The sequence below is a fragment of the Rhincodon typus genome, chromosome 24 (genome assembly GCF_021869965.1).
Source record: "Rhincodon typus isolate 14 chromosome 24, sRhiTyp1.1, whole genome shotgun sequence".
Taxonomy (NCBI): Eukaryota; Metazoa; Chordata; class Chondrichthyes; order Orectolobiformes; family Rhincodontidae; genus Rhincodon; species Rhincodon typus.
This window is the reverse complement of record NC_063355.1, coordinates 24,821,084-24,835,694: the sequence shown is the minus strand read 5'-3', so window position 1 is coordinate 24,835,694 and position 14,611 is coordinate 24,821,084. Positions and strand designations below refer to the sequence as shown.

Sequence of the window (14,611 nt, the reverse complement as noted above, 5' to 3'; positions counted from 1 at the left end):
AGTATATTCACAAATGCAGTTGCTGTTGCATATAACTCAGCAGTTTATGTTCTTTCAGGATCATTTAAAGCTCTTCACTCTACATTATATTTGTATTTGGGCACCCATACAGCATAAATGTCCACCTTGAGGCAAGGATGAAATTAAACAAGCCTTTTGGTTTACTGGGGTATAATTTGTGGAATAATTTGCAAAACAGGTCAAAACTATCTGAAATCACAGCTGACTGGGGCAAAGAAATATTATGATGCGCACAAGTTATTCCAACTTTTAAATCCCAGGCAGGAACTTCATCAGAGTGATGATGCAACCAGAAAAACACTAACTCCAACATGATGCAGTAAACACACTCCAGAAAGGGCTGTAAAACGAATGCCAGGCTGCAATGTTCACAGATATTAGGAACACAGTTTTATGACAGATTGAAGCTAAATAGAAATAAAATTATAGCTCACTCATTCTCCTGACACTTTCTCTCCCTGTGAGAACTGGCAACAGAAATCATCCAATCTGTAGACTGTGACAACAAGCCGAACCATGGCCTTTCATGCCATTCTGTTGAAAACCTCACCTTTCAAGACATTATGAACTATACCAGTACATACTCTCACTGGAACAAACGGGATTAAATTGGATCTGCTGACAAATGTACCATTCTTTTTAATGAAGTTTAACAGGGCAGCAGTAAGGGTCATCAGCTTGAGCACCTCAATGAGTCAGCTACTGAAGACAATTGTAACTGAGCTGTATGTTACCACGGCTGGAGGGTTTGGGTTATAGGGAGAGGCTGGATAGGTTGGGACTTTTTCCACTGCATGCTAACCTTATAGAGGTTTATAAAATCATGAGGGGCACAGATAAAGTGAATAGCAAAGGGCATTTTCCTGAGGGTAGGGGAAACCAGAGGGCATATTCTTTTCAGGTGAGAGGAGAAAGATTTAAAAGGGACCTGCAGGATGTTTTCACGCAGAGGGTGATTCGTCTGTGGAATGAACTGCCAGAGGAGGTGGTAGAGGCGGATACAGTTACAGCATTTAAGAGACATTTCGATAAGCACATGATTAGGAAAGGTATAGAGGAATATAGGCCATCTGCAAGCAAGTGGGACTCGTTTAAGTTTGGGAAACCTGTTGTTGGCAAATACGAGTTGGACCGAAGCATGTTTCCATGCTGTATGACTCTATATGGGAAGGCCACAGTTCGATTCCCATCCATACTCCTGACTGAGCCAGGATGGCAGGACTGGCACCGTGCTTGAATTTATTTCCTTGAGCTAAGTGGAGAAAAAGTTTGGAGTCCTGAGAGCTATCAGTGATCCTTGTTGGAAAGTGTCTGTCAGCTGTAAAAGGTCATGCACCATCAAATATACTGCCTGCCTAAATTCAGATACAAAGCATTGTTACTTGGACAATGTACCGATGGTCTCAGCATGGGCCAGCTCAGTTAGCAGAAGCCAGAAAAGAAAAGAAAATTAATTAGTAGGAAGATAAAAGCAAAATATGCAGTTGTGGAAATCTGAAATAAAAACAAAGTGTTGGAGAAACTCAGCAGGTCTGGCAGCTTTTGTGGGGAGAGAGAAAAACAGAGTTAATGTTTCGAGTCCCATATGACCCTTCTACAGACCTGGCTTTGGAACAGCTTTGAAGAAGAGTCAAATCAGACTTGGAAGTTAACTCTGTTTCTCTCTTCCACATGCTGCCAGACCTGCTGAGCAACTTAAAGATGGATTAACTGGCTCAACAATATAACACTTCAAATCAGTGGACACCAATAGCTTGTTCAGAAGCCACAGTGAAAGTGAGGGAAGCACAACAGAATCACAATCATACAGAAAAGCTAACTGAACAAATCTCAACCAAGAGACACTGAATGGAATTCCAGCACTAAATGCTCAGCTGAACAGGCCCAGATCTGAGAAGACCCAAAAAAAAACAACTGGATACCAAACATGAGCCCAATTAAAATATTTGCAGTCAATACAGATTTCGCAGTGTTAATAAATTACTGGTTCACAACAACAGTGCCAATGGCAAGAGAAGCAACTGGGTGAAAAATACAGATATTTTCCTCTCCAATACATTATAAATTTTTAAGTTGATTTTACCCTATTGACTAAATTTTTTTTTTGGGGGGGTGGGGAGGTGGGGAAGCATGGGAAAACGTTCCAGTTAAACCTGCTTCTGCACTTCCCAAAGGTGCAGGGTATACGCACTTCTGCTCGTGTACAGTATCAGAGGAGGCACATTCTCCCCTCATTAACCCAGTGACACTGAAGACAATCAATCAGTGACCAGCAGACTTGCCAACTGAGATCTGAATTGATTGGTGATCTTTTTAAAGCCTTCCTATCTACAAGGCTCAATTGCTCATTAAATAAATTCACCAAAACCACTCAAGTGCAGTTTCGCCAATTGTCTTGAGCAAAAATGAGTTTGATTGATCGGGAGAAATACTCCAGTCAACTTCAGGAATTTTCAAAAAGTATGGTTAAAATTTTAAGTTGCTATTCAACTTTGGTCTGAAATAGAAAGAATTAGCTAGCTTAAAAAAAAACAAGAAATAGCACATTATACCTCAGGTACATTTCTTTTGAATTCTCGGCTCAGTTCTATTAGATGCTTGTGAGATTGTTCACTCTCCTCCTGGTGGGCTGCTAGCTCTGATGCGACCGAATTCAGCTCCTTCTGTGAATGAGATAAGGAGAGAAAGCAAGTTATTATCGCAGAGGTCAAAAGTCTGCTTAAAAGTTTATCACAAGCCAGGCTGGAACTGCTGTTGACTGCAAGCTACCAAGAAGGATTACGAGCAGAATGAGGGCATGAACCAGGAGTCAATGAAAGGCTTTTAGGTAGTCAGATATTTCAGATAATCGATCTTCACCTGCAAATGTTTTCCACAGTTGGGAATTACGAAAGGTTAAAAGGGCTTCAAAAGATTAAAGTTAATTAAAATGACAGAAGCCAAGTTCATGGTATCTTCAAGGTATCAGATATAAAAACTGCTCCAAAACAAGACTTCCTAAACAAAGTTACTGTTTTTTGTTAGCATACTCGATGGGTCAAGGTAATAAATCCATGAGTAAGTGAAGGGTCCAAAAGCCAATCAGCTGATCTCAGCTCTGCAGTAGTACCGCCATTGGCCTGCGAGCCTCTCAATTAGAGAGAGAGAAAAAAAAATCAACCTGGATTCCCATTCTAGATTGAAAATCAGTGACCCCAGTTGGAAGGTCAAGAACAGGGGGACTGGCTGAATACTGGCCAATACCACCATGACCTGTGTTCAAGGTCACTTGAGTGAGGTACCAGAAGACAAAGACTGTCCAATGAACCGTATCTCCACAAGCAGCAGAAATGATAAGGGAGGAAGTTGGTGCCAAATGGCTAGAGGGTAGGAAGGAAAATAACAACAGCAAGAACAAGAAACCCACAAATATACACACACTCATACACACACAAGTATATATCTTGCCAGATGAAAATATTTCATAAACTTCAAAGTCACACAATTTAGAAGAAAATGTCATTCAATTCTTTGTTGTGCTTCCTTGTGAACACCACATAGAAGCATATTGACATAAAATACTTCTAACACATATGAAAATGAATAAATTTGCATTAACTGCTAAATACAGTAGGATCAGGAATTAGATGACAGATTAGATGGTTTGAGCCTTAGAAACAAAGTGAATTTCAAATTTAATAAAGGAATCAATCACAAGAAATGGCATTTTATGGTAACAGCAGAAATTTCACAGTTGTAAAATACAGCAGTTCAATTTTCAGTAAATTGCTTTAAAACAGGAATGTAAAATATCTCTATGTTTCTGTTGCTTCAGGAATAATATAAATGTAATTCTTCTAATGTCAACTTATCACAATTCAGCTAATTTCTTTTGAAGACTCAATTGTCAACTGATTTTCTGCATGATTAAGTTCCCATTCCATTTTTTTATCCAGGAATTGCCACTAATATTTTTATCCATAATGTTATATTGATAGCTGACCCAAGATAGTTTGTTGATCTGACCAATATTCAATACGTTCTGTTAGTTCTAATGTGAACATTCTCAGAAACATTGAATGGAAAATCTGTAAACATTTAATCAAACAAAATCAGTGAAAGGGATCAGTTTTATTAGAATTGTCTTCCTGTTACAAATCAGGAACATTTTCATTGACCTGCATAGATGAGAAAAATAATCAATTTTCTAAAATCTGCACAATTCAGTTAAAGCAGAAGTATATTTTTTAGCCTTTATCAGATAGGTCATGCTCAGTACTAGATGGGATTTTTAAAAAGATGATATTCTACCGCAGGTTACCTACTATATGTGAGGCTCTTCCTGCAAACATCAATACTCCAGGAACACAGCTTGACAGGAAAGTTTTAAGCCTGTTCATTATATGCCATGGCAACATCGCACACCATGCATCTATTAAGCTATGTATGAAGTTACAAGGTGTGAAATGAATTCAGCTATAGATAATTAGTGGCAGGAAATCAGATGACTAAAAAGAATTAATGAGTAAACTGTATAAAGATGTAAGCTTGGAAGATTAAAAATTAAAATCAGCATTAAGAATGAGCTATATCAAAAGACAATCCTTCAGGGGCTTACCCAATGGTTAATGAGTTTATCCAGTAAACTGCTGACCAACAAGTCCCAAGTTTGATCTCTGCGCAACACTGAGCTCACTGATCTCAGCCAAGGTTATGGTAAGCACCTACAAACAACGTTAGTATCCTTCAAATGGAAAGCTGCAGAGCAGATTTAGTTCTCTCCTTCTCGTAATTACGTAGCAGGCTCAGCTCGAAATCTTATGCACATAACTAAGAATTTGATTAGATGCTGGCATTGTGGTAATGTCATTAGACTAGTAGGATCAGGACTAGTTATCCAGAGGATCAAGCTAGTTTTCTGGGTTTCTGGTTCTGTTTGTGGGAGAAGGGCTTCAGGACTCTGAAGCATCTTTGCAACGATGCACATCATCGAGCACAAATAGCACAGTGTGTGCAGTTACAACACACTAGACCAAACTAGACTACACTCTCTCTGGAACACTCACATGATCACCTGGACATACGAAGAAGATGGCTAACTCCTTAGCTAATGTAACTACAAGTTACGATCTGCTATATCTATAATGACCATGTGTAGCAATGTTTAGTATTAATGTAGCACTACTTTGAAGTCTATGCCTGAAGACAATTCTTGAACTTTGTCTTCTCTTTGACCAGTCTGTATTTTTATTTGAACCCGAATTCATCAGGTGGCATTAAACCACATGTTAAAAGAGTTCCCAAAATGTAGACCCATGAAGTTTAAATTCAATTAATAAATCCAATGGATTAATACAGCAAGATTTTAATGCTAATCTCAGTGATGGTGGCCATGAAACTATCAATTGTTGTAAAATCCCTAGAGGTCATTAATGTCCTTCGGGGAAGGAAGTCCGCTTTTGCTATCCAGTCTAGCCAGCACGTGGCTTCAATGTCTGAACTCTGCAACAACCTAGCACACCACTCAGCTACACCAAACCTGTACCAAAAAGCCAAAAGGCACCTTGTGGCTCACAAAGGGCTATCAGTGTTACAAGCAACACCCATATCCCATGAAAGAATTAGCAAGGACAAATCTGAATTTGACAAATGTCCACCTTTGCCAATAGTTTGCCAACAATCCTAACGGTGCCTCTCAGGAGACAATCAGCACTTGGGTAAATTACACATGGGTACCTCCCAAAGGCACAACTCCACAAGGTGGGTGGCACATTCAGGAGGGGGGCAAGCAGAGTGTGATCTCCCCCCCTGACTTCAGCCCCTCACAAAAGGGGCTACACACAGGTCTAAAAAAAGTGTTTTTTTTTACTGAAATGGTTACCCCTCCACAGCCCTGATTCTTTTTGTGTTGCAACTAATTGCAATCAGCAGCAGATATCTGACACAGTGACAGCATCAGCAAAATTGTTGCTGAGAGCACAGAATCTTTGTCTAAAAATAATCAGACATTCTATGCACTGCTGTTTGTTATAATGGTAATCGATGCTGGAGGCTTTGGATTCCATCAATTTATAGATCTCCACCGCTCTGCCTAGTGATTGTGTTCTGTACATGCTGCCAAGGCAGCACAGGGCACTGGATGATTAAGATAAGCCCAGATTCTATTCAGACATTCCTTATCAGTTCTGCTTCTCTGCAACGCAAAGATGGCTTGAACACCTTAAGATTAGTTCACCAGCAATGATGTCAAACTTAAGGGTATTGATCAATAAATCAAATCACACAAAATCAATCAGCCAATCAGACAAGCCCAGCAAATGCATTATTGCTGCTTCCCAAAGGCAGCAGCCAGTGCACGGATTTCAACTAAACAGCATTTCCTGGCACTCTGCCAACCACTCGTCCGTCTAATAGACTCCACAGTAGACAAACATAAACCCAGCAGAACAGCAATAAATTTCTCATCAAATAGCAGAAACAGACATGAGATGAACATCTGCTCTGCCCTGACAAAGCTCTTGTGCTCATCTCAAATAAATGGTATCTGCAAACTGTGTCTGACAGACCACCCCAAAGGCGGTCTCACCTCAAACAAAGCAGCGTGCAGGAGTGTTCCGTCGGTTATTTCAATCAGTTAATTTAAACTGACTTCATGCTTCTTCCTTCCAAAAAATCTGAACATGTAGCCAGATCCAGGCAGTCAATAAACAGACCATCTAGGGAACCTGTACCACTCAGGCAACCTCACACGTACCTTCTTCCAGTTTCTATCAAACTGTGATGATCTGAAAAGGTAGATGAATGCTGTAATGTGCTTACCAATAAGACCCAACAGCGCTACAAAAGACTCTGAGCAAATTGCTTCCCACTAGGAATGGACTTGATTGATTAAAGGGCTAGGTATTCTAAAAGTTGTTCTGTAGTAAATCCATAACACAATTAGTCCTGGTGTCAAGTCCAATGCAAACCATCACACTGGTGAAAAAAATTCAAAAAGTTGTAAGTAACTTCCATACAGCAACATTTATACCTGGCGCACTTAAACCTCACCTTGATTTAATTCTGCCTTTTCAATCTGTGCTGCACAACTCCAGGCAATGAAGTGTGCTGGACTGGTTATATGGTGCAATATGATATCATTTCACTGCCAACTCTCCTGAGCACCCGCACAGCTCGTTTCTAAAGGTCAGTGTAAATAAACCAAACTTGGATGTTATTCCAGTTTCAAAGCCAATCGTACTTTTTAAAATGTCTGTGAAAGAAAGAACACGCATTCATTGAGCCCTTTTCACAGAGTCAGGGACACTCCAAACCATCTCACAGACAATAACCTACGTTCGGCTTCAATCACCGCTGTAACCAAGAAGTGTGGCAACTGCGCACAGCATGATCCCACAAACGGCAATGATGTAAATGACTGGATAGCCTGTGGTTCAGTGATAACTCCTGGCACAGAGAGCTTCCCAAACTTCTTTCAATCCTGGCACAGGATCTTTTGCATCCTGTTGACAAGAAATCACCTCAGATAGTGCTGCACTCCCTCAATACAACATTCAGTGTCAGCTTCTGGCTAACTTCAGAAAGACATGCTCAGACACTACATGTCAAGATAGGCTGTTTGAGGTGCTGCTGATGAGAAGAAATCAGATATGATCTAATCAATCAATACTTACATGACATTTCCTTCAAAGAATAAGTCAGTCATAGGTCTGACACTGTCAGGAGCAACACGCACTTATACTTTACTTGGAATATTAAAAACATTCCGAGACATTTCATAACGTGGAATTAAATACAGAAACAGGTATTGGATGGAGAGATTAGATCGGGTAACAAAATGCTAGGTCAAAAATGAGTTTTCAAAGGTGGAAAGAGAAGTGGAGAGCAGAGACTTATAAGTGCATTCAAAGTGGGACTGGATTTCTGAAGGTCATACAAGAAATGGGAAAATGGACAAAATGTACAATGGGGCAGGGGATGGAAAACTGCAAATGATGGGATGGGATGAAACGGTGACAGGATTTGTAGCCAAGGACACAAATTTTAACCCAAAGGCATTTCAGGCTAAAGTACCAATGAAGGTTAGTGGAGGTAGCTTGACACATGACCAAGTTTGGTGTGGACCTGGAGATAGGCTGGTCTGGTTGAGATTATGGAAAGTGAAGCATGTAAGGCTACTAAGGAAGGCATTGGGATAATGGACTCAGAAGGTAGAAAAGCATGGATAAGAATTTCAACAGTGTTAGGGCTGAAGTGGCACTGAGGTTTGCAGAAATGAAAACAAATTGTATTAGTGATTGATGAAATGTGGGGCCTAAAGTTGAATTATGAATTCAAGAGGCTATTATGGTTACTATTTTTTTGGAAACACTATATCATTGACATTTAAAATCTATATTCATTACTTCAGTTTGAAGAGACTTTTTCCTCAAGAGATTTTTTTTATTAAAACATCCTGGTTAATGTGGGATAAGAGCAGAAAAGGCTCGAGGAACAGCTGCGAGTATATCTCCCATTAGGATGGTCTGAACGTTCTTCGTTTCTTTCGTGAAAAGAGACCTGAACAGTCCCCATCCATCATCACCCTCCTCTGCCTGGCTGAGCTTGTTCTCACTTTGAACAACTTCGCCTTTAACTTGTCCCACTTTCTCACAGGCAGAAGTGTGGCTGTGGACACCTGCATGGGTCCTAGCTATACTTGCCTCTTTGTGAGATATGTGGAACGTTCCTACTCAGGCCCCCACCCACAATGCATTGATGAGTTCATGTCATCCGTGCTGCTTCCTGCTCTCAACCGGAATTGGAAAATTCATCAGTTTTGCTTCCCATTTCCATCCTTTTCTCATCTTCATCTGGTACATCTCTGACTCTTTTCCCTTCTTTGATTTCCCTGTTTCCATTTCTGACCGCCAATATCCAATACTAACTCCCAGTTACCTTGACTAGACTCTGCTTCCTTCAAGGACTCTGTTTCATTCTCCCAGTTTCTCCATCTCTGTTGCATCTGTTCCAATGATACCACCTTCCAGAGGGGTGCCTCTGACATGTCTTCCTTTCTCCTTAACCGAGGACTCCCTCTCACCGTGACTAGTAGGGCCCTTTGCCACATCACACCCACTTCCACCCTCACCTGCCCTCCCAGAATAATGACAGGGTAGCCTTGTCCTCACTTTTCTCCCTAAGTGTTTCTGCATTCAAAGGATCATCCGCTGCCATTTCTGCCACATCTTCCACTCCCCTTCACTGTCAGCATTCTGCAGGGACCCGTCCCTCCATGATATCCTGGTCCACTCCACTATAACTTCTACCATTTCCTCACTACCTCCCCACCAAGGCAACTTCCCATGCAACCGCAGATAGTATAACACTTACCCATTTACCTCTACCTTCTTGACTGTCCCCGGTCTCAAACATACCTTTCGGGTGAAACAGCATTTCACTTGTACTTCTTTCAACTTAGTCTACTACATTCGCTGCTCATAAGTGATCTCCTTTACACTGATAAGACCAAATAGAGACTGAGTGACTGCTTTGTGGTACAGTTCTGCTCTGTCTGCAAGAATGACCCTCGACCTACCAGGTGTTTGTCATTTCAATAGGCCACCTTCCCCATACTAACATTTCCATCCTGGGTGTGCTGCGATGGTTAAATGAAGTCCAACACAAGCTAGACAAACAGCATTTATTTTCCACTTAGGCACTTTACAGCCTTCCCTTCAGGGCTCAACACTGAGTTCAACAACTTCAGAGCATGACATCTGTGATTACAACCATACCTCTATCCTCTCCAAGGCTTGTTTGTGTCTTGTTGGCTTTGGTCTCAGCAGAATGGTCATTTTCTCACTCATCATTCACACCTATTTTATATCTCGATCACTCCCTTATCACCATTAGCACTCCCTTTGCCTTTCCCTCACAATCTGTTCCACTTACTCCACCTCTCCCACTGTCCACAGCACAGAAACCAGCATTTTTCTGCCCCTCTCAGTTCTGAAGAAGAATTATTTCAGACATGAAACACTATGTCTGTTTCTCTCTCCACAGACACTATCAGACCTGCTGAATTTCAGTTTTTCTTTCAGATCTCTAGTATCCATGGTAGTTTGCTTTTATTTGGCTTTGTTAATGGAGCAGTTTTTATTTCAACCAGAAACAGCTTATATTCAGTATTAATGCCGGATAACAGAGTGAAACAATGCTAAATTAAACTGTACAATTATATGATCTAAAGTCAGAGCTTCCTCTTCATAGTAGCAGGGAACTAACTGCAAAACATTTTCCCCATTCAAGGTCAGACAGTCAAACATCTACTGTGGCTTGGACCTTTTGTATAAGAAAATGTTACAAAATCTTACAAAAGGACAAGCTTTATAGAAATGTACTTAAAACAATAACTGCTTCATCCACATGGTCACCTCTTAAAGGCTCCCTCTCACAGACCAATATGATGAAAGATCTGTGTATGTACACCAGGCCTTAATTGCATGATTTTATACATTTGTCACTGCGTGAAGGAGCAATTAATATGATACATCACACCTCAATATGTCAGGGAGTGTTACAGTGAGAAGGTTAAGTAAACCAAATAGTAATGATATCAGCAGCAGCTTTTAATTAACTTTTAACCACTGCAAAAAACAAGAACCTTCACAGAACTGGAATATTCATTACAAGCTTGCTGTTTTCTGAAGAACAATTTCAACCAATAACTAACACAAGGTCAAAATTGTTCCATGTTCCATGTCACTAGAAAAATGAGCCTTACACAGAGATCAAATTTCCAAATCACAGATGAGTGAAATCGGATTTAATTCATCCAGCAACTCCATGGCTGAATGGCCTGCCATCATTGATAACCAGGAATGCTCTACCAGCTAGTCTACAGCTTGACCAGGTCACAAGCGCAGAAGTCCAGCCTTTGAAATCTAGACTACTCAAGTCTCTTACGCAGATTTTTTATTTGCTAATGTGGCCAATTTGAAATGCGCAGGCTAGACATTTGTGAAGGGCAGTTTCTGGCACAGTTACCTCATAGGCGAATACGTCTGAAATCAGAATGCCAACATTTATCACGCAATCAAACATATACGCAAATCGATACGAACATAGATTTAAAATGTGAAAGTGTTTCTTGAACTGTAAAGTCACGCACCAAATAGTCTTCAAAGTCTCCCTGTTCTAGCATTGCATAGAAATGGCCACTTGGATGATGTACAGAGACTTACAAGTGTCCACTGTAGCTTCATGGCTTTCAAGAAGCAAGAGGTAGAAGGAAACATCCATACATAATGGCCTTAAAGAGACACTGGGTGCAACACAGAGGGAAGAAAATGCATTAATCAATGGGTAATTACCAGTAAGTCCACAATGAGAAGCAATGCTCCCCTGGTTTACTAATTTTGAATGACATTGAAATTCTGCCTTTGTGCACAATACAGTGTGCAGCTCCTATTATTTCTTTGAAATCCCACTGATCTTAAACGACAACAAATCTGAAGACCATCCATGAAAAAGATATGAAAGGATGGAATCGCAATGTATACCTCTTAACCTGTAGGAGGTACAGAAAGGTAGTGGTTATTGAATGGGTAATTCAGAAATCTATAATAGTCATCTCGAGATTTGAGATCAACTCCCACTGCTCCAGTTGGAGAACGTCAATTCAATTAATGAAGCAAATCTGGTCAAAAGAGCTAGCATCAGTAATTGTGACCGAATTATCATAAAAACCAATCTGGTTCACCAAGCCCCTTAAGGGAAAGAAATTCATTCATATTCTCATCTAAGAGTGACACCAAATTCACAACAATCAATTCACTCGTAAATACCCTCTGATAAGGCTGAGCAGGCCACTCAGTTGTACCAAATTATTTTGAAGAACTGTTAAGCCACTCGTAGTTCACTGTAGGGGTGAAAATTATGTAGAACACCCTGGGATATATGTCTGACACTGAATGTACATTGTGAACATCAACAGCATTGAAATTATAATGAGGCACCTCAGAGTGGAGTATGATATTTGGGGAAATGTTGATTTCAACCGCACTTGCTGTAATTTTCAATCTGAAATGTTTGCTCTCAAGCTGTCCACTGACATGAAGTGTATATTGTAAAGATTAAGAACGTTTCAGTTTCATTGAAACAATGAAGTGCAGAACCTGTTGCCTGGAGACAAGTTGAATTTTATCACAAATTCTGTAATTTTCAAGTGGAAATGTTCTGTAGTGTACTCTTACAAATTTTATGAATAAAGTATATTTTTGAGAAAATAAAACTACAAAAAAACTATAAAAACAAAATTTGCTGGATGACCCAGTATTAATCAAGTCATTGGATCCAGGCCAGTCAAGGGCCCATTCAACCTTATGAACATTTGTGGATTTGTGCCAAAATTGGGAAAGCTATTGTGTGGCACTCTTACCGCACTAAACTGGATAGATTCAAAATGGAGCTTCAAAATGGTCTTCTGTGAAGTGCTGTGGAAAGTCAGCGGCAGAACTGCATTCATCTATAATCTGGAACCTCACAGCCTGGCATATCCCACACTCTACCATTACCATCGAGTGAACAGAACAGTCAACCAGGACTACAGAACGGCATCTGAAAACCAGAGCCAACCGTACCTAAAATTGAAGGGCTACTCTGCCAGCTTGGTGAAGCTACAACACCGAGCTAAATGCGTACAGTGGAAGCAGCATGCTGTAGATGAAGTGAAGCAATCCTCAAATCAACAGAATAAAACAAAATGCTGCAGTTTCACCACATCCCGTCCTGAATGGTGATGGACGATTTAATAACAAATGAGAGAAGGAAGCTCTGAAAACATTGCCATCCCTAACAGTGGGGAGCACAGCATGTTGGTGAAAAATACAAGGCTGTAGTACGAACAACCACCTTCAGTGGAGTGGATGATCCATGGTGGTCTCCTCCCGCGTCCACACCATCGTATGAACCAATCTTCAGCCAACTGAACCGACTCCATGTGACTTCAGGAAATAGCTGAGCATGCCAGGTACAGTAAATGTCCCTGGCAACATCTGGTTGCTGTACTGAAAATGCACAATTCAGAACTAGCTGCACCCCTAACCAAATGATTCAAGTATAGTTACATCACTGTCATCTACCCAACAAAGTGCAAAGTTGCTCAGGTAAGCCATGCACAAAACGTAGGGTAAACCTAATCTGGCCAATTCCCACCCCATCAGTGGTACTCTTGGCCACTCTCATTGAAGGTGTTATTGAGCTGCACCTACTCACTAATAGTCTGCTCACGGACACTCCGTTCGGATTCAAGCAAGGTGAATTGGCTCCTGACCACATTACAGACTTGACCCAAACACAGACAAAACACTGAAATTCAACAGGTGAGGTAAGGGTGTCTGTCCTTAACATTAAGGTAGCATTTAACTTAGTGTGATTCCCCGAATCACCAAGTAAATTGATGTCAATGGGAATGCAGGCAGGAACATTCCAACACAAAGGTTGTGGTTACTGGCCGTCAATCCTAGCTACAGAACATTAGTGCAGGACTTCCTCACAGCGGTATTCATTTTTAACCATTTTTACATGAAAGTCTATGACCGCCCCTTCCCATTAGAAGGTCCGATGGGGATGTTGGTTAGTGATTACACAGTGCTCATTTCAATTCCCAACTCCTCAGGTACTGAAGGAGTCCATGCCTGTACGTCACGAAAACTGAACAACATTCAGGCTTGGGCTGACTAGCAGCACCATGCAAGTATTGGGCATGATGCAACAAGAGAATGTTTAAAACTACTTCCTCTCTTAATGACACTTAATGACATTACCATCAGTGAACACCAACATCAACATCCTGGCTGGGGGTGAGGGGTCACATGGCAGCAGGGTGTCACATTGACCAGAAACCTAACTGGACCAGTGACTGTAACACTGTGACTATATGGGACGGCCAGAAACTGGATACTGTGTGATGAGCAAACCACTTCCCAACTCCCCGGAGCCTTTCCCCTGTCCACAAGGTACAAGTCAGGAGGCAAGACTCTCTAATTGCTTGACTGAACGTGGCACCAACAACACTCAAGAAGCTCAATATCATCCAAGTCAAAGCAATGTAGTCAATCAGCACTCCATCCACATTAACAGTCCCCAGCAAACATGGTATATATGGCATTCACAATCCATAAGACACACTGCAGTTAGTTGCCAAGCCTCAATAGGCAGCACCTTCCACATTCACAACCTCCACCATCTTGAAGAAGGGCACGAGTACATCATCAGCTCGAAGTTCTCTTCCAAGTCACATGCCCTTTTTTTAAAATATAGCGTCATTGTTTCATCCTTATTGGATCAAAATGCTGGAACTCCCTCCCTAATGTTGTTGTGGATGTCTCAACTTCCCCAGAAATTGCAGCAGGTCAGGAAGGCAGCTCACCATGACCATCTCCTTTCGGGTAATTAGGGACAGGCAATAAACGCTAACCCAGCCAGCAACATCTACATTCCAAGAACAAATAAATTAAGAATGATATAATGGTTCAGAAAATAAACTTGGCCCTGAATTAGGTTTATTTAACCATTAGGAAGAACAATGGCTATTAAAAAGGTCCCAAAAAGGAACAGCAGATTGTTT

General features: G+C 40.9%; 2 protein-coding genes across 2 annotated transcripts in view; one reads left to right on the top strand and one right to left on the bottom strand.

The window, feature by feature from the left end:
- Positions 1-14,611, bottom strand: part of cux2b (cut-like homeobox 2b) — a 293,668-nt gene that overhangs the window by 153,287 nt on the left and 125,770 nt on the right. Inside the window, exon 2 of the mRNA XM_048611509.1 lies at positions 2,574-2,684. Coding sequence (XP_048467466.1) covers positions 2,574-2,684 — 111 coding nt within the window. The remainder of the gene's footprint in view (positions 1-2,573; positions 2,685-14,611) is intronic.
- The window catches only part of LOC109937215 (sesquipedalian-1-like), a 212,336-nt gene that overhangs the window by 197,120 nt on the left and 605 nt on the right, over positions 1-14,611 (top strand). The window lies entirely within an intron of this gene.